We start from the raw sequence: 25,091 nt of genomic DNA on the forward strand, positions 1-25,091 counted from the left end.
ATACCAGTATAAATTCCAAACGGCCCAAAGGTTGAAATATTAAAAAATAAAATCATTAAAGTATTAAAAACGAACATAGGAAAAATGTTTTATTACCTTGGAGAGGACACAATCTTTCTAATTATGACCAAAAAATCCAGGACACATAAAATTAAAGATTGATAAATTCAGTCACATAAAAATAAAATAAAACAAGAAACACACACAAAAAAAGCACTAAAAAAAAAGAAAAATATTCATGGCAAAAAAAAATGAGAAAAATCAAAAACAAGTGACAAACTGGAAAAAAACTTGCAACATATATCACTACTCTAATATGTAAAGATCTCCTACAAATCATTAAGAAAAAGACTAACCAGAAAAATGGACAAATGATATGAATGGTTCACATTAAAGAAAATACAAATGTTTCTAACACATATAAAAATGATGCTTAACCTCACTCATCTTGAGGAAAATACTAACTAAAATTCTACTGAGGTAAAATTTTTCACCTATCAGTTTAACAAAAATCTAAAAGTTTGATAATGCCCTATTTGGCTGCAGTGCAATGGGGACTTTTACCCATTGATGGTAGGAGTGCAAATTGGTGCGATCGCTACCAACGGCAATTTGTCAGTATCTATACAATGTAAATGCATAGATCCTTTATCCAACAATCCCGTTTTCAAAAATTTATCCTAGAGATCCACTTGTAAATGTATGATATGAGGTATATATATGGTTGCTCATTATAGCCTGGTCTGTAATATCAAGATAACAGAAATAATCTAAATGTCTATCAATAGGAGGCTTGTTAAATAAAATATAATACATACGGGGCACGTGGGTGGCTCAGTCGTTAAGTGTCTGCCTTCGGCTCAGGTCATGATCCCAGGGTCCTGGGATCAAGCCCCACGTCTGGCTCCCTGCTCAGCAGGAAGCGCGCTTCTTCCTCTCCCACTCCCCCTGCTTGTGTTCCCTCTCTCGCTGTCTTTCTCTCTCTCTGTCAAAAAATAAATAAAATCTTAAAAAAAAATATGATACATACAATGGAACACTGTAACACTGTGAAAAATGAGGAAGTTCTTTGTAGATTGTTATGGGAATATCTCAAAGACACACTGTTAAGTAGAAAAAAAATAAAGCAAAGCATAGAACAGCACGGTCTGGCAAGATGTATGCTAAAAATTGTGCCAAAAAAGGTATATATATATATATATTGGTATTGGCTGTTAAGGGCATAAAAACTCCCTGGAGCAATAAGAAATTATTAATCATGAAACCTGTTGGGGAAGGGTGAGAACCAGGTGGACAGAGTTGGGAAGGAGTCTTTTCACCATATACTTTAGGCTATGCTTTTTGATGTTTAAACCACCTGCAGGTATTACTCATTCAAAAACTAAGTAATTCATGTTATTTATTAACATGTTAATGTAGTTTACGTCAGTTAGTAGACATTAATTAAACATGCCTACATAACCAAAAAACTGGGAAACATATTTGCAGTATATATGACAGAAAATGCTAAAACCCATACTGTATAGTTTTTTGTTTGTTTAAGTGAACATCTCAGGGTCACCTGGGTGGCTCAGTCAGTTAAGCATCTGCCTTCAGCTCAGGTTATGATCTCAGGCTCCTGAGATTGAGCTCCTCCTGGGACTGACCTCCGCCTGAGGCTCCCTGGTCAGTGGGGAGTCTCCTTCTCCCTCTGCCCCCCTCCCTGCTCCTGCTCTCTCTCTCTCAGATAAATAAACTTTTTAAAAATAAAAATAAATTAAAAGTGAACATGTCAATAGAAAAATGGGCAAAGGATATAAACAGGGGATTTAAAAAAAATCCCAATAGAAATATTTTCCAATATTTAATCTTAGCAAATAATGTGAATGGAAAAAAAGGTAGCATTTTAAAATCTTCCACCTTGGGCAAAGATCTTTTTTAACTAACAATACCCTCCCCCAAAATAAATAAAGTAAAAATACCCAGGATTAGTGTGGGGCCGAGACACAAACCCCCATTCTTGGTAGGACGTTGATCAGTACGATTTCTTCAGAGGGCAATTCAGCAATATATATCAAAAGCCTCAAAATTATTCATAACCTCTGGCAAAGTAATTCCACATCTAAGAAAGTCTTCCATGATAATCACCCCTGTCAGAACAAAGGCAAAGTGCCCAGTGTGTTGTGGCATTTAGCGCAGCCGGGTCAGAGGGGTGACAAGGGTGCCCTGGGTGGGGAACGGGGTCCCTCCGCAGGTCCCTCCGCAGGTGACGCTCAGCAGGCAGTGCTCTGTCTTGCTCCTGGCTGACCAGCTGGAAACCTGAAAGCTGACACTAAGGAGTCATGCTTTGCTGCCACCTAGTGCTCCCCAGGTGATTGCCCCCAGCTGGCGAGGAAAACTTGCACCCAAGTAACTTAGCACCAAGGGGCCCTCCCCTCTATTTTTACTTAACATACACTAAAATAAAGCATTTACTATGTTCCGGGCGTTGTGTTCAGCACTCCCTCTTAATCCTCTTAGCAGCGCTATCAAATACCTCACTTTACAGATGAGGGAACTAAGGTATAGAGAGGTTAGGTAACTTGCCCAAGGTCACATTGCTACCCAAGGGGCTAAGACCAGGATTAGAGCAAGGTGGCATGTTGGCACCTGGGTCTGTGCTCTGAACCACCTCCTTTGCGACGGGCAAAGGTCTGTGTGATAATAATAGTACTCAAAGAGAACCTCACAGCCCATACAGCAACTGCCATCCCTTCCCCTAGCACATCTGGCCCAAATAAGTTCACGCAGGGACTGAGTCCGCCTCTGCCAGATAGGCAGTCTAACGTGAGTCAGGGACAATCTATGGGCCAGGCTAAATCCAGGGGGTTTAAAAAAATTAGTTGTAAAATATTTCATATATACAAAAAATATATAAGGAATAACCTAACAAATATTCAGGACCCACCAGCAGCTTTAAAAAAAATAGTGTCTTCAGGAGTAATGCATCAGTGCTGTGTTTTAACCCTTAGTTCACTGGCTTGTTTTCTGCCACTGTATTAACACACCAGGGGCACCAACTGGGCTATCCATGCAATGCGACTTTTATAGCAATCCTACTCTTTCCTAAAATATAGTCCTCCCCCAATCACAGCTAATTGCATCCTGCTGGGGACATCTGCAGTTTCGGTACAAAGCAGTTGCTTCGTGGTAGAGCTGAGAAAGCGTCTTGAGTATATATTATGATTTAAGAAGATAGTGGCTTCCAACCAAAGCTGTGAAGCCCAGGGCTCTGAGGAGTTATTGAAAGAACAGGAAGCCCAAACGCGCGGGCAGCATTATTTGCAGACGAGAGTTATAAACCTGGCCTCCACTGACTCCTTAGCAAATCCATGACGTCCTGAAGTCACATGCAAAGTATCATATGAGTGCCTTTTTTCCTTTCGGAAAAGGAAAAGGATCCATTCCCTACCTTTCATCAGATTCCCAAAGAGGTCAGAGACCCTCCAAAAAGGTTATGAATCATTCCTACAGATCAGGGGCCGGCAAATGGCCCACAGGCCAAATTCTTCCTGATACTTGCTTTCATACAACCCTCAAGCCAAGAACGGGTTGTTGGGGTTTTTTGTTTTTGTTTTTTTGGTTTTGGTTTTGGCTTCTGAGAATAGTTTTTCTATTTTCAAATGGTTGGAAAAAATCCAAAGAATAATATTTCATGACATATAAAATTAAGTGACATTCAGATTTGTGCCCATAAAAATGTCTTACTGAAACGCAACCACACTCACTCATTTACATCGTGTCATGGCTGCCTCTGTGCAACAAGAGCAGAGCTGAATAGCTGCAACAGAGACAGACACAAAGCTGGAAAATGTACTATCTGGACCTTTTCCGAAAAAAATTTGATCCAGCAGTAGATGGGACTAGATAATACCTCTTATAAATATACGTACCTCTACTTTTCACTTGTGTGTATAGATGCTGTCATGATTAAGTACAACTTCATCTAAGTATATTATTAATGTAGCAGACATTAGTCATTGGAACCCTCTTCACGAATTGGGGGAGTTCCCACCATGTGAGTCTTGCTGAGAGAGAGGTGGTGTCCCATACAGAAGGCCAACCTCTCCTTTCTCCCGCCTCCCTGGCACTCAGGGCATAGATATGGCCCTTGGGATTAGACACCCCATCTAGGGCTCTGAAGCTGGAGTGAGTCACACAAAACAGCAGGGAGAGGAGAGATCATTCTGGCCGTAGCAGACACAGCAGTCACATCTAAGTTCCAAGGGCAGCAGGACCAGCAGGATGGGAGTGCCTGCAGCAATGACCCATTTCTAGCTGGTCTCCTCACTCGACAGTCCCTAAGGAATGGTTTTGTCTTTGCTTCTAGCTGTCTAGCCTCTGTGCCTCCCCGGCCAAGCCAAGCTCAGGCACTAGAAGAGATGGCCAGCATCATTCATGGCCTGCAGCAGAGGGGCTGAAGGCAGAGGTTGGTTAAGTACACGCTCCGAGGGGACAAAGAGGGGCCAATCTGTCTTCGCATCCTTGGCACCTGATAGTGCTGGCTACTCAAGACAGTCCTCACTAAAATATCTGTTGATGAGAGCATACACTAGGGATCTCAGATTTCATTAGATTCCAGCCACCTGAAACTGGCAATGAGCATTTCATGTATCAGGGTCTCTTAAGAAGGGACTATAAAGACAGCCCTCCTCCTTAAACCCTAGCTATGGCTTCCTGGGTTTCCCAGACCATCAAGGCTCTAGTGATGAGAAACGGTCAGAACTTGAGGACTGATGTGAATTTGACCCTGGGCTATTAGTCTCAGAGCCCCTCTGATGATACCTGCCCTTTCTTTTAGAAGCAGAGAGCCAGTCAAAAAGCACACATGTATGCGCACGTGTGCACTGGCTGGGAGAACATGAAACAGGGTACACACTAGGTACGCTTAGTTCTGGTCCTGGCCCTCCATTGCAGACTGCCATGAAGCAAGCAACTGGGTGTTGGTGCTAAGGCCCAACTCTGGTGGATTTGTCATTTGAAGGAAGTGATTACAGTGACAACTAAAAATCAGCAATACTTCATTACTTGTGGATCTACTTACATAGGCTGGGTGACAGATTTCTAATGACCTGGAAAAAAGAGAGGAGCCAATGAGAACTTTTGTAGCAAAAGATCGGGAATCAGTAGTGACATTTCCCCAAAGCTAGTGCTCCAGTGCCACGACGTCTGATTTTCCGAACAGCACCTTTCTTCGAAGAGGGAGAATGTGGGACAAAAGCTGGGCTGAAGACAGTGCAGACTTAGCAGAAGCCAAGACGGTTTCCACAAGACTTCTAGAACCAGTATGTTATAGAAGAACTCATTCTATTTTGTCCCTCACTATCCTTTGATACTTTGTTGAGAAGGTATAATCTTCCTCTGCCCAACGGTGAAGATTTGGGCAGACAATTTCTGTCAAAGTCTTCCCATCACTTTTAATCATAAAATCTCACTGCATTTAAGAATCTAGTCACATCTCATAGTCAAAACTACAAACTTGGCATTAACTCTTTGGCTAATTTGGGTCCTGCTTCAGGCTTAAAACCTACAGCAGAGCAATGGGATACAGTCCTTTCCTCTTCTCCCGCCCCCCTGCTTGCTAGTTAGCCTACCACTGCTTTGGAGGCTGACGAGGGAGCAATACTCGAGATAGGATTGTTCTTACTTAGTTGGTTGGCTTTGTGCTTTTGGGGCCTACCTGGTGATTAGGGCTGGCTCCCTCTTGGGTTGGTACTTTCATGAGCTTACCAGAGGTCCCTGCTGTACACCTTGACCCTGACAAATGCATCCCCCCGCCCTTGCTGTCCTCTCTCCTCAGTTCTGGGGCACCAGGCAGGACATGTTCAGACCCTTTCCGTGGAGGTCTCCTTGGCTCTGCTGATGGCCTATTGGACAATGTCAAACATGACCCCACAGCACAGTCCATGAGAAATAGTCATGCATACCGTGCCCTGAGGGCTCTGTCATCAGAGTCATTGGCCTTGCCTCTCTTGCCCTCTAGACTTCCTAGGCAGGAATCAGCTTGCCTTTGGCCCAGCCTTAGGTCCTCTTCCACCTTCTTCCTCAGACCTGAGCCAAGCACCGGTTTACTGGATCGCCCAACTGCAGGGAACACATTTCTAAACTGTCTGAGTTGTCCCCTTGGAATTCCCCTCAGCAGATAATGGTAGAAGGTGTCCCTTTCCTACCCTTCCACCAAATGGGGGCTGGAACTCAACACAGCAACAGCTTTATCCAAAAAGAATCTCTTCATTAATCTTCTTATAAAATCCTGTTCTTTCAAAACATATGTTCTCAAAGTGGATAAAAGGGTTCAAGAGCCATGGAACAAGTTCTCCTATTTTTCCCTGTGTATCCTCTATTAAATTTCAGGCAGAAGAACTCCATTCTAATAACCTATTATATTAGTTACTTATTGCTATATAAAAAATTACCCCAAAACTTAGTGGTATAAACAATAAACATTTATTATTGCTCACAGCTTCTCTGGGTCAGGAATGTGGACGGCTTAGCTAGACAGTTCTGGCTCAGGGTCTCGTGAAGTTCCAGTCCAGATACCAGCTTGACTGAGGCTGGAGGATCACTTCTAACATGGTTCACTCACATGGTTTGCAAATTGGTGCTGACTGTTGGTGCAAGGCCTCAATTCCTCTCCTTGTGGAATTCTCCACAGGGTTGTTCGTGTGTTCTCAAGATGCAGTAGCTGGATTCCCAGAGTGAGAAATTCAAGAAATCAAGATGAATGTAACAACACCTGTTATGATCTAGCCTCAGAAGTCACACACTGTCACCTCTGATTCGTGATTAGCCACACCTAGCAGCTTTGATTCAATATAGAAGGAAATACATAGAGGCATGAAGACCAGGAATCAAGGATCACTGGGAAACATCTGGGAGGCCACCTTCCTAACCACACCCTGTTACACTTCAAATGATCATTATCCCCTAAAATAAACTGAACAAAGTTCAAGTAAAGAAGAAACCATAAATTTAGATTGGTTTAATCAAAACTTCTCTGGGGACTTCTTGATCTTCAAAATTACGTATGTTATCTGGCCCACTCCACATTTGATCCTCATCTACAAATGGGTCCAAGACTATCCTTGAAGGCGGGGCCTACTCCTGATTTTAAGGGTTCTTTCTGGTTCTCAGATTTCTGATTCTACATAATAATCAGAAAATAAAGCTTTGTAAATATCTTTTAGAGTTGGCATTTACACTAAGATTTATAATTCAACAAAAACATTCTAAGGTACATCATTACAAGAATCATCTCTGCTTTATTTATGCTACAATGATTTAAATTGAATACACTTGGGCACAGTAAATATTTGACATGAAAAGTAGTTGTTATCAGAAGAGGCACCAGAAAAATAGCAACTCATCTGACACATAATCACTAGAAAATATTTTTCTGTCCAATCACTTAAGTGTTATAAATCCTGAGAATGTTATACACTGAACAAACTAGGTACTACTTATAATTAAATCTTGCTTGCAAATCATCTGTTAAAAAAACACCTTGAGGTACAAATCACCTATGTATTAAACATGTCTTTTACATTTTACGAAGAATTTAAACAAGAATATCAAACAATTAAAGTTAAGTGGCTCTTAAAATAGCTATTAGTCAGGCTCAAGAACACACTGTTCCACAATTTCCCGTAAGTTGGGGTTTTCCATTGCAGCTGCCACTCGCTCTTTGTCATTTATCTGCTTGTTGACTGTAAAACACAGACAAAAGTTAGCTGAGGAACTGTGTCAACATATAGTGACAGACAAAAATTTTATTAGCCCATTAAAACAGAATTTAACTCCTTGATAACTTAAAGCTGGCTCACTTTTTATAAGTTCTACCAGGGAGACTTACAGAGAAAAATACCCCCTAAATTCCTACTACTCTATCACAACTATTTTCATTTCTTTCTTTCTAGTCTTCGTCCATATACATTATTTCCATATAGAGTAAAGAGTAAATACAATTTTGAAAATTGCTATTTTTTCCCTGTAAGCCTATTTTTTAAACTACAGGGTTATTTAAAATAGCAAAAATTATAAGCCTTCTAAATTAATTATGGACACTATGCTACACAGAGCACCTTTATATATACAGCCTTCTTTTTGGAAAGATTCTTAAAACTGGCATTATTAGATCAAGGGGTATGAGTATTTTTATGGTTTGATTCTTATCACTGAATTATTTCCCAACATTTTTTACTAATTGTATTGTCAGCAACAATACATGAGCTATCAGTTTTCAAAAAATATCTGGTATTATTAATAAAAACAAACATACACACACATAAAACACCAGGTGAAAAACGGCTCCTTATTATTGCTATAATTTGCAATTCCTTGATAAATAGTGAGAGAACATTTCTCCATGTTTATCTATTAGTTCTTCTGTGAATTTTCTGTCCGTCTCTGTTAATCTACTGGGTGTTTTATTTTTTAATGAGCTTGCATGGATCTTCATATAATAAAGGTATTGGCCCATATCTTCTGTCTATAATTTGCTAAAAGCACTCTCAAAGTAAGAGTTTAAAAGAGAAATGTCCTTATTCTTTTCTAGACCTTCAATTTCAATTTCAAGTACACAGCTCTCTATCTTGCACCAAAGAAAAAAAAAATCGAGCCCTCTTTAGAGTTTATAAGTCAAGGTTCCTAGAGCTGGATATTCTTTAGAGATGTGCAGCTACTAGCCTAAATCAGCCAATATTCGCAGGGCCTGCTCACCTAGAGTCCTACTGAAAAATTACTTCCTTGAAAAGTGTACGTTCCCCACCTCAAAGAAGAGCTAATAACTAATTCTTCACTTTTTTGCAAATGACCTATAGATACTTGGATAGCAGAATAACAGTATCCAAGATGAAGTACTATCTGAAGTTGCTTTTTAATGGGTCAAGATTGACTTACTGTCTTCCTCTGTTGAGTGGGTTCCTTCAGAAATGTAGATTTCCAACTAGGGAAGAAAAAAATATTAAAACCAAAACATTTAGAACAATCTAAGATAACAAATGAAGTGAAATGCACAGTGGACTCAAGTGTCTAGGAATGAAAGCCCAAATAGTGTTCTTAACATCAATGACTTAGGGACAAATCCCTCCAAAACTGGGACTGAAATTAGTCGATTTTTTTTAAAGATTTTATTCATTTATTCATGAGAGACAGAGAGAAAGAGGCAGAGGGAGAAGCAGGCTCCCTGCTTGGAACTGTGTCAACATATAGTAATAGACAAAAATTTTATTAGCCCATTAAAACAATGGGGGACTCGATTCCAGGACCCTGGAATCATGACCTGAGCTGAAGGCAGACGCTTAACTGACTGAGCCACAGTCAGTTAAGGGGCCCTGAAATTAGGATTTTTTAATTTTGGTCACCTGTGGAAGGCCTGCAGGGGGTATTCCAATTACTTTAATGAATATACACAAATAAAATTTTACACAAATGAGATCTCTTTAAATTTTTTATTGTTATGTTAATCACCATACATTACATCATTAGTGTTTGATATAGTGTTCCATGATTCATTGTTTGTGCATAACACCCACTGCTCCACGCAGAATGTGCCCTCTTTAATACCCATCACCAGGCTAACCCATCCCCCCACTCCCCTCCCCTCTAGAACCCTGTTTGTTTTTCAGAGTCCATCGTCTCTCATGGTTCGTCTCCCCCTCCGATTTACTCCCCTTCGTTCTTCCCCTCCTGCTATCTTCTTTTTTTTTTCTTAACATATATTGCATTATTTGTTTCGGAAGTACAGATCTGTGATTCAACAGTCTTGCACAATTCACAGCGCTCACCATAGCACATACCCTCCCCAATGTCTATCACCCAGGCACCCCATCCCTCCCACTCCCCCCACCACTCCAGCAACCCTCAGTTTGTTTCCTGAGATTAAGAATTCCTCGTATCAGTGAGGTCATATGATACATGCCTTTCTCTGACTGACTTATTTCACTCAGCATAACACCCTCCAGTTCCATCCACGTCGTTGCAAATGGCAAGATCTCATTCCTTTTGATGGCTGCATAATATTCCATTGTGTATATATACCACATCTTCTTTATCCATTCATCTGTCGATGGACATCTTGGCTCTTTCCACAGTTTGGCTATTGTGGATATTGCTGCTATAAACATTGGGGTGCACGTACCCCTTTGGATCCCTACATTTAGATACACATAGGAATACACAAAGATCCCTATCTTTGTGGTAAATACCCAGTAGTGCAATTGCTGGATCATATGGTAGCTCTATTTCCAACTGTTTGAGGAACCTCCATACTGTTTTCCAGAGTGGCTGCACCCGCTTGCATTCCCACCAACAGCGTAGGAGGGTTCCCCTTTCTCCGCATCCCCGCCAACATCTGTCGTTTCCTGACTTGTTAATCTTAGCCATTCTGATGGGTGTGAGGTGGTATCTCATTGAGGTTTTGATTTGGATTTCCCTGATGCCGAGCGATGTTGAGCACTTTTTCATGTGCCTGTTGGCCATTTGGATGTCTTCTTTGGAAAAATGTCTGTTCATGTCTTCTGCCCATTTCTTGATTGGATTATTTGTTCCTTGGGTGTTGAGTTTGATAAGTTCTTTATAGATTTTGGATACTAGCCCTTTATCTGATATGTCATTTGCAAATATTTTCTCCCATTTTGTCGGTTGTCTTTTGGTTTTGTTGACTGTTTCTTTTGCTGTGCAAAAGCTTTTTATCTTGATGAAATCCCAATAGTTCAAATGAGATCTCATACATATTTTACTCATGAATCTCTCTACCTTACACTCTACCTCTTCCTCCCAAATCAGTACCTAAAATATCTAAACTTCCTCTCTACCCTAAGCCCCAAGAAAGTCATATTAATGATCTAGTGTAGTTTATTCCGTATTTTTCTTCATACCTACATAATGGAATACAGATTTTATATACACACACACACCCCAAAGTTGGAAGTTTCTTTTCTTTGCTTATTTTACAAAAATGGGATCACAATATAGTTTTAAGTATCCTCCTCTTCTCATTTATTATTATCTTGCTAAATTTACTCTCAAGTATAATATTGGTTAAGCTAAACCTCCTGGACCTGCTGCATTTCCTCAGATTAGTTAACCTCCAAGAACTAGACCTTCTGAGACAAACCCACAAAATCCTGTGACAAATAAAACATGCTGTATGATAAAGACATGTCTACTCTCCAGAGAACCCTGGAGTGTATGAACTAATTCTTACACAGTTATTTTACTACTAAGATAAATGTTTTTCAAGAGTGAAAAAAAAAATCATACCTTATTATGGCTAAAAGAGACCCTAGAGATCATCTAGAACAGTCTTTTTTAAAAAACAAAACACCTTGGGGCGCCTGGGTGGCTCAGTCAGTTAAGCACCGACTCTTGATTTTGGCTCAGGTCACGATCTCAGGGTTAGGAGATTGAGCTCAGCGCCGGACTCTGCGCCGTTATGGAGTCTGCTTAAGATTCTTTCTCTCCCTCTGCCCCTCCACCCCGCCAAAACACCATATGAATTCCTCTAGCGGCTAGTGGCATAACACTAACTCTTATTCCAGACAACAAAGCAACAGGTATAAAATCACTCTATATTCATTTACTTTGGTTTAAAATTATGCATGACTCAACTCTGAAAAATTATAAATAAAGGGGAAAAGTCAAGCATTTATCCTGCTATTCCTGCATGAACTATATTTCAAGGAAACCACACAGTGGGCTTGGTACCTTGCAGGCACAGAGGACTCTAAATTTGAGAGGTTACCTGTGGCCCTTTCTAAGTGGTTCTTCCTTGGTTTTAAATTTTTACACATGAAAATATATTCAACATTATTAGTCACCATGGAAATGGCAATCAAAACCATGAGTTATCACTTCAAACCCACTAGGATGGTTATAATGAAAAAGACAGATAATATTAATACAGAAGTATAAGAACCCTAATACACTGCTGGTGGGAATGTAAAATGATGAAGCAGCTATGGAAAAAAGTCTAGCAGTGCCTCAAAAAGTTAAATATAGTTAGCAAGAGATCCAGCAAGTCCCCTCCTAGGTGGAGGGAAGATGAAAACACGCCCAAACGAAAACTTGTATATGAATGTTCACAGCAGCATTATTCATAATAGACAAGAAGTGGAAACAACCCAAATGTCCATCCATTAATCAACAAATAAACTATGGTACATCCATACAATGGAATCATACAAGGCAGTAAAAAGGAAGGAAATACTGACATATGCTACAACATGGATGAATTCTGAAAATAATATTTTAAGTGAAAGAGGCCAGTCCAAAAGAGTACAAACTGTATGATTCCATTTAAATTAAACATTCAGAATAAGCAAATCTATAGAGACCAAAAAGAGATCAGTGGTAGCCTGGGGAGGGAGGAAGGTTTGGAGAAATGGGTATGGGGTTTCTTACTGAGGTGAGGAAAATGTTTTAAAACTGGGGTGCCTGGGGGGCTCAGTAGGTTAAAGCGGCTGCCTTCGGCTCAGGTCATGATCTCAGGGTCCTGGGATCAAGCCCTGAGTTGGACCTCCTCAGCGAGGAGTCTCCTTTTCCCTCTCCCTCTGCCCCACCCCCTACCAGTGACTGCTCGCACTCTCTCTCAAATAAAATCTTTAAAAAAACCACAAAAAATTGATAGTAGTGATGGTTGCACAACTCAGTGAATACAGGAAAACCACTAAACTGTACATTTTAAACAGATGAATTGTGTGAAATGTGAATTAAATCTCAATAAAGCTGTTATAAAACAACAAAATCTTCCTTACCTTATGTTTAAACGGTAAACACCGCTGAAGTTTTACTCTTAAGCACAGCCCTGTAGAGGAAAAAAAAGAAAAGGCCCCAATTATCTCTTCTCTTATTAATTCTTGACAATGTGTACAACTGTGTGTAGGTGTCTCCATACAATACAGTAGCTGGAAACAGCTTTGGCTCAATCCAGTGTAGGTCTCCTTTGAGCCAGGTACCATGCTAGCAACTTTAATATATATAGTCTTACATATTCCTCATGATAATCCAGTGAGCCACGTATTACCAAACCCATTCTACAAATTATAAAACTAAGGTCACAATGTAACTTGCCCAAGGTCACTGAGTTAGTAAAGTGGCAAATGGGCCTAAAACCCAAGACCACTGCAAAGCTTAGGTCCTTTCTACTACATCAATTTACCTTCAAGCAAAGGTCAATTCACTCATTTAACTTTATTGAACACTCACAACAGGCCAGATCATGCAAAAATTTAAGACCAAATAAGAGCCACTTAAAAAGGACCACAAGAAACTTCTCAAATTTGGAATCCTCTATACCTGCAATGTACAAATAGAGTTGTTTCCCTAAAACAAGATCCTCTGAAGTTCAGTTTATCACCTCAATGCCAAGTCACAGTTATGTGTATATATACACATCCCCCCGCCGTCCCGCTTCAGCTGAGACTTGCAACAGAAATTAACACTGGCCTTGGAACAAACCCTCAGTGCGCCCATGTTCCACTTCTCCCCCACCTCAAAACAAGGAAGGAATTTTTAACTAAATCTACACCCCTAGACACAAAAGATAAGTCAAACTGTTCTTATGCACAAAGTATTTCAGAGTACTTAGAGTCTAGAACACAGTAATTTCATAATAAGTATTAGAGAACTTTAAAGACAACATATAGTTTCTTTAAGAGGGTCTCCCTTTAGAAGACCTGCCTTAAAGTATATCTGGAGGGTTCTTCTCTTCCCTCTGCCCCCCACACTGTCTCTTTGTTACCTGTGTATCATCTGAGCCACTCACTGTTGGTAGCTGTTTTACCCACATAGTAAATAACAACTGTTTCACAATTCACAAAGCGCTTTCTTGAGCATCAATATCCTTAAGAGAGGCAGTACAGCATTACTGAGATAGATACTTTGGGTTCAAAAGAAGCTCCACTATATACAAACTATGGGGCCCCAGGCAAGTTACTTAACCTCTCCTGAGCTTCAGTATCCTTATCTGTAAACTAGGTATTATCATAGTACCACTATACATAGGGTTGTTATGAGTGGTAAATAGTCATGCAATGTGCCTAAAATAGGACTTGGTACATAAAAAGTATCTAATAAATATTAGCTATTACTATTGTATCATTTTCATTTTACAACCAGGAACCTCGATAAGTGATTTGTCTGACAAGCGGAGAGCTGGGAGCTAAATATAGACCTTCTGACTCCAAATCCTATGCCCTTCATATTGGACCACACCTGCCTTCAGCTATTCTTATCTGGACTAAGTCAACACAAATGGCTGGCTATCAGCTGGTTTCTCTGCCTTACCCACTCATCCCCTTTGAATCTTCCTTGTTTTTGCAATTATTTACTGGGATAACTCTGAGTAGGTGACGACCTAAGCAATCAGGCTGGAACACATACCCAGGTGCCTTCCCCTGCTTCACACTACCTGCTCACAGGAAAACCCTGCTAGATGCCAGGAAGAAGGCTCCCTTTAATGTCTCTTTCAATAGTGTTGATTGAACGTGGTTTACTATACTAGTATACTAACTTCTAAAAAGCCAAGGGTCTTAACTGGAACTCATATTAAAAGGGTCCCAAAAAACCTGACAATACTTTGTTCAAGGAGTGGACAGATCTGAAGTAGCTACCATAATCGGATCCGGGCGCCTTTAGAGTTACTTTTATTTCCTGGGCTTTCTCAATCTTTGTCCACACAAACATGGTTTTTCGATAATTACAATCATAATCAAATATGCAACTTAGCATTCCAGTTTTTTCATACATATCTCAGATACTTTGATTCCTTGATTATCATTTTCTATAGAAACAAGAAATTCCATTATATTGGTGCCATTTCCTTATTAATAGATACTATAGTTTCTTCCAAGCTTTATTATTATAAATTTACTATAAAAGTTTTGTACATGTTACTATTTTCTCCAATGGAATTATTTCCTTAACTCCTGGGTCAAAGAGTAGAAACTTTTTTTTTTTAAAGATTTTATTTATTTATTTGAGAGAGAGAATGAGAGAGAGAGAGAGAGAGCATAAGACGGGGGAGGGTCAGAGGGAGAAGCAGACTCCCCGCCGAGCAGGGAGCCCAATGCGGGACTCGAGCCCGGAACTCCAGGATCATGACCTGAGCCACCCAGGTGCCCCAAGAGTAGAAACTTTTTAATAAGGACTTACTTATATGTATCCAGAGGCTTAAAAATACTTATACCATATGACCCAATAATTCCAATTAAAGGAATTTATCCTGAGGCAATAACTAGAGATATATGAAAATATTTATGTATAAAGTTGTTCATCATATTATTTAATAAATTGTGAAAGCCTAGAAGTGGTATAAATGGTTATAAAAATGATATACTGATGTGATTAGCACAAACCTCTATGACTATATAATTAAAAACTAATATTTAATGAAGAATAAAAAATATTCCTTATCTATTTCATGCGTTCTATTATCTAACCTTTATAACTGTTGACACTCTTTTATCTCTACTTTACAGATAAGGAAACTGAGGCTCAGAAATTTTAAGTAATTTGCCTAAGGCCACAAAGTGGCAGACCTGACAGAACTGGAATTTTAGCCTAGAGCACACATTCTTTTATGACAGCTGATTTTTATTTTTATTTTTTTTCTTTATGCTTCTGTGGAGCTTCCAAATTATTGCCAAGAAACATACTACTTTTGTAATGTAAAAAAACACAAAATAAATGTTACTTTTTGAAAAATCAATTTGCTAAAGGCTCTTAGAGTAATACACTGTCTATTTAAGAACTCTTATGTATTAAAATATTTTAAGATATTTCCCTTCACGTCAAGAGAGTAGCAGTACTTCTGGTATCTGTTGATTCAGAAACTGTCCAATGACAAAAAAATAAGCATGCATTCAAAAATGCTTTTTCTAGGATGGAATATTAATAACCACAATATCATCGGGGGGCCTGGGTGGCTCAGTCGGTTAAGTGGCCAACTCTTGATTTTGGCTCAGGTTATGATCTCAAGGTCCTGGGATCCTGCCCTGCGGCAGGCTCCGTACTCAGCAGGGAGTCTGCTTGAGGATTCTCTCTCCTTCTGTCTCTCCCTTGGCTTATGTTCTCTCTCTCTCAAAAAATAAATAAATCTTAAAAATAAATAAATAACTACAATACTATTTATGGGGGCGCCTGGGTGGCTCAGTTGGTTAAGCGACTGCCTTCAGCTCAGGTCGTGATCCTGGAGTCCCGGGATCGAGTCCCACATCGGGCTCCCTGCTCAGCAGGGAGTCTGCTTCTCCCTCTGACCCTCCCCCCTCTCATGTGCTCTCTCTCTCTCATTCTCGCTCTCTCAAATAAATAAATAAAATCTTTAAAAAAAAAAATACTATTTATGGATTCATGGACCCTTTAGTCCCTCAAGATGTGGCCCATACGCTGGAAATCACTAACAGGGATCCCAGATCAACAAGTGAGAAGAGAAAAACAGTAATCACAAAAATGGAAGCAATAATAAAATATTTACTTTTCAATCGTTTTTATAAACTTATCTATTTTTAAAAAGATAATATATTCCCATACTTCAAAAACTTAAAAATATAAAAAGGTATACAGTGAAGTCTTCCTCCCACCCTGTCCCCAGCCTGCCCAGTTCCTACCACCAGTACCCACCCTCATCACAGCTGGCCATTTCTTATATATTCTTTGTGCATATACAATCAAATACAAATTTCTGTTTTTGCCCTTTTATACACAAATGTAGCAATATTATACTTGCTTTTATTTCTTAACAGTATGTCACAAAGATCCTTCCATACCAGTACACAGAGAGCTTTTTCATTCTTTTTCATACCTGTATAGCATTCCATTGTTAATATATACCATTGATGATTATTTCACCAATTCCCTACTGATGAACATTTGGTTTGAAATAAACTTCCTTTATCTTCTTTATTTTTATTTACTTATTTTTTAGATTGGGGGGGGAGAGGGGCAGAGGGAGAGGGAGAAAGAGAATCTTTAGGAGGCTCCACACCGAGCGTGGAGCCCGAGCAGGGCTCAATCCCACCACCCTGAGATCACGACCTGAGCAGGAATTAAGAGTCGACGCTTAAACGACTGAGCCACCCAAGCGCCCCTCCTTTATCTTCAAAGACATCTCTTGTAGATCTTACAGTTGACTACTCCAAAATATTGGGAATGCAGCCTCTCGAATAGAAAACTACCTCAAAAATACCCTCCCAAATAAAAAACTTAAAACAAAACAAAACAGAACTCTCCTACTAGGACTTATGGCCCATACTGCACTGAAGCCAACAGAGCAGCGAAAGGAAAAGAAGGTGATGGCAGCAGGGCTAGTCTGACAGCACCCACTCCAATCCCCAGAACTGAGGAGAGGACTGGCCCACACCCACTCTCTTAATTGTAGGTGTGTACCGGGAAGAAAAGCAGCATGGGGTAATTAAAGGGGATCTCACGTTTGGAGTCAGGGGACCTGGGTTTGAGCCTCAGCGTCATCATTTCCTGGCTATGTGATTCTGAGCAAGTCACTTAAACTCTCTGAGTCTTGGGTTCCTCATCTGGAAAATTCTCTCATAGGCTGTGAGGGCCACAGAGGATACACATTTGAAAAGACTCCGTGAACTATAAAGTGTGATACATGATTCTAATTGTTATTTTGGGTCACTATCAGTAAAATAATTTAGAATTAAAAATATATTTATATATGAAACCTTACCAATAAGGGTTGCCAAAGAGCAGTGAGGTACTGTTGGCGTGAACCTGATAATAACCAAATAGTCTTCTTCGTTTATCTCCTGAACCTCCACACTACTTTCTGTTATCACTTCCAGTTCTTCTAAAGTATTGGGCTTCTCTGGGTCCCGGATAGTTCGAATCAAATCTAAAGAATCATCAGAGACAAGGTATTATGTTAAAACATGAATATTCTCAATAAGGATGACTTTGCCAGTCCTAATCCAAACACGGACTGCTTTTTTTTTGAACCAAATATTACAGTAACTGCCCAGATTTCTCACAGAAATTTCCATGACTAGTTTCCTTTTGAGAAAACTGTTTTCTTGGATTCTTATTAGATCATAACCAGTTTCTTGGATCCAACATTACAGAGAGAACATAAGAATGACAAGAGTGTCATAGAAGCTAAAGGGGAAGAACTAACTTAGAGCTTGGGAGACTGCGGTATCAGGATTTATGAAAGTCAAATCTGAATCAAGCCTTTAAAAATTTCAATATTTGACATTTAAGGTGAAGGAAAGAAAAGGAAAAGAAGTTTAGGGGCTCCTGGCTGTCTCAGTCAGCAATGCATGTAGTTCTTGATCTTGGGGTCATGAGTTTGATCCCCATGTTGGGTATAGAGATTACTTAAGAAAAATTTTTTTTTAATTAAAAGAATGTTGAGTCTGCCTGGAACCCAGCATAAGTGAGGATATAAGAGTTTGGGCCAGGGGCACCTGGGTGGCTCAGTTGTTAAGCGTCTGCCTTCGGCTCAGGTCATGATCCCAGGGTCCTAGGATCGAGCCCCGCATTGGGCTCCCTGCTCAGCGGGAAGCCTGCTTCTCCCTCTCCCACTCCCCCTGCTTGTGTTCCTGCTCTCTCTGTCTCTCTCAAATAAGTAAATAAATAAATCTTAAAAAAAAAAAAAAAAAGAGTTTGGGCCAGACCATCAAGGATCTTTTACAGTCAGCCACAGTCAATAGGGAATCCTCAAGAGGTTCTGAACGAGGGAGGAACAGGGACAGCATAACACTGTCAGCTGGGAACTCATCCACTGGCTGGTAGACTCAGCGCTAAGAGCAAAGCCAGGGATACCAGCTGAAAACGCTGGGCCCAAAACAGGCACATGACAACAGTAATGGAGAGGAGGGGACAGATGGAGAAGTAATTTCAGCAGCAGAATCAACAGAATTTGACAATTGTTTAGATGTAGAAGACAAGGAAAGGGAAAAAGGAAGATGACTCAGATTTTAAGTCTGTCTGGGAGAACACTGATAGAATGAAAAAAAAAAAACTGGAGAACACAGGAAGAAAGTTGGGTGGGGGCTGGGGCAACTGGGTTCAATTTTATACATAATGATTTTGAGGTGCTTAAGGGGCAACCCGATGGGACAGTCCAGCAAATACTGAACTGTGACATAAGGTTTAAGAGAGCACCAAGGCTAAACACATGAAAAGATGCTCAACATCACTCATCATCAGGGAAATGCAAATCAAAACTACAATGAGAGATCACCTCACACCTGTCAGAATGGCTAAAATAAAAAACACAAGAAACAGGTGTTGGCAAGGATGTGGAGGAAAAGGAACCCTGTGCACTGTTGGCGGGAATGCAAACTGGTACAGCCACTGTGGAAAACAGTATGGAGGTTCCTCAAAAAGTTAAAAACAGAACTAGCCTACACTCCACTAATTGCACTACTGGGTATTTACCTAAAAAATACAAAAACACTAATTCAAAGGGACACATACATGACTATGTTTGTAGCAGCATTATTTATAATAACCAAGATATGGAAGCAGCCCAAGTACCTATCAATTGATGAATTTATGAATATATCTGATATATATGTGATGGAATAGTATTCAACCATAAAAAAGAATGAAGTCTGGGAGCCTGGGTGGCTCAGTTGGTTAAGTGACTGCCTTCGGCTCAGGTCATGATCCTGGAGTCCCAGGATCGAGTCCTGCGTTGGGCTCCCTGCTCGGCGGGGAGTCTGCTCCTTCCTCTGACTCCCCCCTCTTGTGCTCTATCTATCTCATTCTCTCTCTCAAATAAATAAATAAAATCTTTAAAAAAAAAAAGAATGAAGTCTTACCATTTGCAAGGACATGAATAGAGCTAGAGCGTATAATGCTAAGCAAAACAAGTCAAAGACAAATACATGATTTCACTCATATGTGAAATTTAAGAAATGAAACAAATGAACAAAGGGAAAAAAAGAGACAGACAAACCAAGAAACCGAATTTCAACCGTAGAGAACAAACTGATGATTATCAGAGGAGAGGTGGGTGGAGGAACAGGTGAAATAGATGAAGGGTTTTAAGAGTACACTTAGGATGAGCACTGAGGAACATACAGAATTGTGAATCATTATATTGTACACCTGAAGCCAAAAAATGCTGTATGTTAATGATACTGGAATTAAAATAAAAAAATTAACCAAAAAGAGAGAGAGAGAGTAACAAAGCTAGAGTGGTTCTTGAACCCATGGGATTCGCAAAGAATGAGCAGAACAGTTTTCCAACCTTGGGTGAACAATGGAATCATCAGGACTGCTTTAAAAACAAAACAAAAATTGATGTCTAAGCCCTACTCCCAAAGATCCTGACTTAATTGGGATTTGTAGTATGGGCTGGACTTAAAAAATTCCTCAGGTTGTTCTTATGGGCAGCTCAGTTTGAAAACCACTAATGTAAAGGGAGAGACCCAAGAATAGACCTGTGGGAAGCACCTAATTTAGGGATCAGAAGAAGAAAGAAAAGCAAGAAGCAGAAATGGAAGCAGGGGGAGGTTAACAACATTAAATGCAGCAGAAAAATTCAAAATGACGAGAGCTGAAACAGGTCTTTGGATTTGTTACCCAGAAGATCACCTACAAGAAAGCAGTTTCAGTAGAGAGATGAGGACAGAAGCCAGCTTGCAAAAGGGGAAATGAGAAGGAACTGCAAATGCAGTCCTAGGGCTTTGGCAGGGAAGGGAAGGGCAAAGAACCAACAGTGGGTTTAGAAAAAGCTAGAACAATGACAAGGGTAAGGGAAACTTGAGTAAGTTTTATAGCCCAAGGGAAAGGATCAAATAGAGGAAGTGAGACTGAAAGTATAGGGGGGAGGATGGGGGACTCGCATAATAAGCAGAAGGGAATGAGACCAAGGATGTGGGAGCCTGGGCTGGCCTTGGAGAGGGCAAGATTTCCTTCTTACTCTGAGGTTGTGGAAAAATATGGAAAAGGAGAACAACAGACAAATGGTGAGGTAGAAAGGAGAGCAGAGGGAATTCACATAGGATGGGCTTTGATGTTCTCCAGCCTGAGGTTTTGTTCTATTATTGATAGCACCCCTGTAATCATAAATGCTACTGGGAAAAACAAATTAATCAAACTCCACCTTCTCCCCAACCACTCCTGCACTTATCACTTGATTAGCCACAGAATCTGAAAATGAAGGCAGGAAAGAAAAGACAAAGCTTCTTCACAAGGCTCTGTCACCATGCGGCTCAGGGAAACACGGCTTTTTAAAAGATTTTATTTATTTATTTGACAGAGAGAGACACAGCGAGAGAGGGAACACAAGCAGGGGGAGTGGGAGAGGGAGATGCAGGCTTCCTGCTGAGCAGGGAGCCCGATGCGGGGCTCGATCCCAGGACCCTGGGATCATGACCTGAGCTGAAGGCAGTCGCTTAACCGACTGAGCCACCCAAGCGCCCAACACGGCTTTTTTAAAAGAAATTTGCTGCCCCTCATCCTACACATTTTCCCTGTAAGGCTCATTTATACAAGCTGCATTATATTCTTTAATATGCTACCTAACCCTGAAATTAAGTCTCACCCCTTATTAAACTTCTCTGGTTTTCTACTGATTTGAGAGATTTGGATTTATTTCTTTAGAAAGAAAGCAATGTTGCTCTTCTCACATTACTCCCCTGATGAAAATTCTTCTATGGCTCTGCACTGATATTCTTTTTTATTAAACGATTTTATTTATTTGAGAGGAAAAGAGTGAGTGAGAGAGAGCACGAGTAGGGGGAGGAGTAGAGGGAGAGGGAGAAGCAGGCTCCCCACTGAGCAAGGAGCCCGATGTGGGGCTCAGTCCCAGGACCCTGGGATCATGACCTGAGCCAAAGGCAGATGCTTAAATGACTGAGCCACCCAGGTCCCCCTGCATTGATATTCTTTATACATTTAAATCTTCAGGATCCAGTTCTGACCTGGTATCTAAAATAATTTTTGACCACACTTCCACCCTTTACCACCTCTATCCTGAAGCTCCACCTATCTGCCATTCTCTAACATGTTCCTTTGTCACCTCCATACTTTTGCTCCCTTTTCTTAGTATGCCTTCTACCCTCCAAATATCCAGAGCATACTTACACTTCAAGGCCTAACTCAAGTGACTCCTCCTTAAGTTTTTCCAGATCCCCCATTCAGAGATTACTCTCTCTCCTTCCTCTGAATTTCTCTATCTCTTATTCAGGTTGATGGCTTTCTACTGCATAAAATAAAAAATAGTATATTTTTGCATATATAGGTCTCCCTCGATATAAACTTTAGAACAAGAATCATCTCTCTTCCAAAGCTGTATCCCCAAGCGCCCTTCTGTCCTGAGATGCTGTAGAAAGAAGTCTGATAGTACAGGAATGTGTCCATTTTGTGGAGATCATTCTACTCATAATCATCTAGCTGGGGTTAAGTCCTGCCTCTAGTAAGAGAGGGGTAAATTAGATTGGCTCCAAAGATCTTTTCCAACCCTGGCCTCCTTCTCCTGGTCCCTAATCCTTGCCCACATTTTATTTGTATTCTTTGGTTAGATCTTTCACCCGCAGTCAGCAGGAACAGCTGAACGGTAGTTAGAGCCAGTCTTTTTAGTTTTCAAAAGCAATACTACATAAGTCCAAAAACAGGGAGTCATAAGGCAATTGTGAAATGGTGTAAAGTGCACAAAGTTTGGAATCAGAAGACATGGGCTTGGTTTTTGCCATTTCTTTACTGGCAGTGTGACCTTCGGGTAGCTGTTTAACCATTTTAAACCTTTGTTTTCTCATCTGTACAATGAAGCTGGTCCCAGGAGTTTAAACAATGTATGTGATTGTGTGTGTGTGTGTGTGTGTGTGTGTGTGTTCGTTTTTGCACTGCTCGCTTGGCTGTGATAAGAAACTAAAAGTTCGAGGCCCGGGTACGGGGAGCCGGGTTTGTCCTCTTCTCTCGGGGACCTCTGCTTTTTTTTTTTTTTTTTTTTTTGCACAAGAGAGCGACTGTGCCCTTAGGCCGGTCCCCAACTCGTTAGTCACCCAGGGGCGAGAGGACGCAAGGAAAGAGACAAGTAGTGCAATCAGTCCAGCTCTGCTTCCTAACCAAGCACCCTAAATGCCTGCTCTGCCCAGAAATCTTGAAAAGGCCAGTAGGGCGTGGGGCAGACAAGGGAAATGAAGCGTTTAAGACCCCCAGGTTCGGCTTGCCCCAGGTTTAGGAAGAGCCCGGGTCCTAGAAAGATCCACATTCCTGCGTGACTCAGGACCCCGGAGAAACGGCTTCCCAAGCTTCGAACGAGACCCAGCAAAAACCGGAGTCTCCACCCCCAGCCCTCAGGTAAGATCCCCGTTACCCTCATCTCCACGTACAACGCCAAACGCTGTCCTGGGTAAAATTAGTTACCATAAACCTCTAGCGCTTTTTCTTCCATGATCCGGGGCTGCCGGGCAGCTCCCCGCTCAAAGAGGCCGGAGAGCCACAGGACTCTGCTCAGCGTCCAGGAGAGCAGCCCGGACACCCGCTCCATCCTCACGCTCCGCCATCCCTGGCGACTGTCCCATCCGAGCCACCGTCTCTCAGCAGCGGGCCTCGCGATTTATCAACTTCCTGGTCTTCAAATGGGCCAAGACAAGCCTAAAGGCCCAGGAGAGCAGAAAATAGGCGGGGCCTGACAGTAGCGCGGAGGACCTAGGGAAGGGCCCCGCGAAGACCACAAGCCCCAGCATGCTTTGCTCGGTTTCGGCGGGACAAGAGAAAAAAAAAATTCCTCCCAGCACGTGAGGTGCATTGCGTGCTGGGACCAAGGGGCAAAGAGATGTATTCTGGGATTTGTAGTCTATATCGGGTAAGTAGGGGTAGGTAACGGTCTGTTACCCGCCACTGTTTGCCTCATTCAGCGCTCTCGATAAGCTGAAAATGAATCCTGAAGAGGTAGGGGAAGGAAGATCTTGCTTTTGGTGGAGGAGCGTGTGCAAGGACAATCTACTGTTATTTCTCTGAGGGAGCCGCTTCCAGCCAGTTTTCTTACTTCCTAGTCACGCCGGAAGTGAGTTTCCGTTGCCGTGAAACGGAAGGTCTTGGTAGTCCACTGAAGTTGGCTAGGAGTCGCGGGGAAAGAGAGGGCTTTTTGATTTTCTCGCCTCAGGGGGACTCAGGCCAGCACAGTTCCCCGCTACGAGCTGCATATTTCTGTCGGTCGCCTTCAGAGACAACTTAGAACGAAAGGCCTTTCTTCGTGCCCAGGATATCCAGTAGTGACATACTGGAAATTGTCATCCTAAAAAGAATGTCTTAAGTCCTCTGGTGTTCGTGGCTGTGATGAATGCCAGGAACAAGGTTGATGATGTTGGTTTTATCCATCCATCCCTCCAAGTTTCAGACATTTACTGGCCACTTACTTTGCCAGACTTGGTGTATAGGCACCGAGAATACGAAGATAGGAGGCGGCTCCTGCCCTCAAACAGCTCATAGACCTGTGAGGGAACCAATCCCTGATGTTGAGGAATTTGCAATTAGAAACAAACCTTTTATCAGACTTGATTCCAAATGTCATCTCTTCTATATTGAAAAGAAAGTTAGGGTCATTTTGCTGAATTACCCTATGCTAACATATCCCGTTTATCTTTAAACTTTTATTGTCTGGCTGATTTAGACTTAAGGCTCACCAGACAACAAGTGAATAGTTTAGGTCCCAGGAAAATTGTGTTCAGAATTTATGAATTTCCCTGCTATCTGTTCCACTCCACTCCACAGCAATGAAGAGGATAACCCCAACTTCCTTGTAACCAAAGTTAGGGCACTGAGGTCTCACCTCCTGTGAGGCCTCCCTACATCTCCAAGCATAACTGATACCCTCTTTCACTGTGCTCCCAGAGCACATCACAGCACTGAACACGTTGAATTTGTTCATTTGCATGCCTGTCTCCCTCAAGTGCCTAGTGGGTCGGGAGCTTATTTCTGTATTTCAAACGCATGGTAGGGTGCCAGGCACACAGTAGATGTTCTATATATTTCTTGAATTAACTAAATGTTGTCCAAAGAATAAATGGTGAAACTTTGCTGCCGCCTGTTGAGAGACCTCAATCAAAAATATTTACTGAATCTCAATGAGAGCACTGTCTTGGCATAGGTAGGTAGCA

The 25,091-nt window shown here is 41.2% G+C and overlaps 1 protein-coding gene across 5 annotated transcripts; it reads right to left on the reverse strand.

Moving 5' to 3' along the window:
* Positions 1 to 818: 818 nt before the first annotated feature.
* CIAO2A (cytosolic iron-sulfur assembly component 2A) lies at positions 819 to 23,598 on the reverse strand. 5 transcript variants are annotated; one of them, XM_028099992.2, is made up of 6 exons: positions 23,356 to 23,598; positions 17,705 to 17,869; positions 12,774 to 12,823; positions 8,917 to 8,962; positions 5,063 to 5,090; positions 819 to 985 (listed from the first exon to the last, which is right to left on the reverse strand). In XM_028099992.2, the coding sequence occupies exons 1-5, from the start codon at positions 23,477 to 23,479 to the stop codon at positions 5,083 to 5,085; spliced, it is 393 nt and encodes a 130-aa protein (XP_027955793.1). In that variant the 5' UTR covers positions 23,480 to 23,598; the 3' UTR covers positions 819 to 985; positions 5,063 to 5,082. The 5 variants fall into 5 exon arrangements, 4 of the variants coding, with proteins under 4 accessions (XP_027955793.1, XP_027955792.1, XP_087880976.1 ...); XR_015768565.1 differs by lacking the exon at positions 12,774 to 12,823; XM_028099991.2 differs by lacking the exons at positions 819 to 985; positions 5,063 to 5,090 and adding an exon at positions 6,443 to 7,724.
* Positions 23,599 to 25,091: the final 1,493 nt, after the last annotated feature.

Source organism: Eumetopias jubatus, unplaced genomic scaffold (genome assembly GCF_037043125.1).
Source record: "Eumetopias jubatus isolate StellerSeaLion01/CBP00866 unplaced genomic scaffold, mEumJub1_p1.0 scaffold_7, whole genome shotgun sequence".
Lineage (NCBI taxonomy): Eukaryota > Metazoa > Chordata > Mammalia > Carnivora > Otariidae > Eumetopias > Eumetopias jubatus.